At 43.8% G+C, this 345-nt stretch overlaps 1 protein-coding gene across 1 annotated transcript in view; it reads right to left on the reverse strand.

Annotated features, from left to right (window-relative positions):
- LOC119592376 (villin-1-like) overlaps positions 1-345 on the reverse strand; it is a 108,943-nt gene that overhangs the window by 68,675 nt on the left and 39,923 nt on the right. The window contains exon 5 of the mRNA XM_037941198.1: positions 100-213. Within this exon, the coding sequence (XP_037797126.1) occupies positions 100-213 (114 nt within the window). The remainder of the gene's footprint in view (positions 1-99; positions 214-345) is intronic.

Genomic DNA, 345 nt, shown 5'->3' on the forward strand with positions numbered 1-345 from the left:
CTGTTTGATGGAAACCAAAGTAGAATAGACAGGGATGAAATAAGTGACGTAAACGAAAAGACAGAAATCAACGAACAGGAGCAACCCCAGCAGACTTACGGCAGGCAACTCCGTGACAACCGTGGACCTCTTCCCCTTGACATGGTAGATGGCGGGTTCGAAGTCGTCGGTAACATGTTTCAATCCCGTTGCGACGCCTCCCTTCAGAAGCCTGGAAGTGAAGTCAAGTAAGATGCAAATAAAGGCGAATTCAACTACCATAAATGCCATAAAAAAAACTACCATAAACGCCATAAAAAACTACCATAAACGCCATAAATCATACACATTTCAGCCAGAGTTTTG

Source organism: Penaeus monodon, chromosome 30, assembly GCF_015228065.2.
Source record: "Penaeus monodon isolate SGIC_2016 chromosome 30, NSTDA_Pmon_1, whole genome shotgun sequence".
Lineage (NCBI taxonomy): Eukaryota > Metazoa > Arthropoda > Malacostraca > Decapoda > Penaeidae > Penaeus > Penaeus monodon.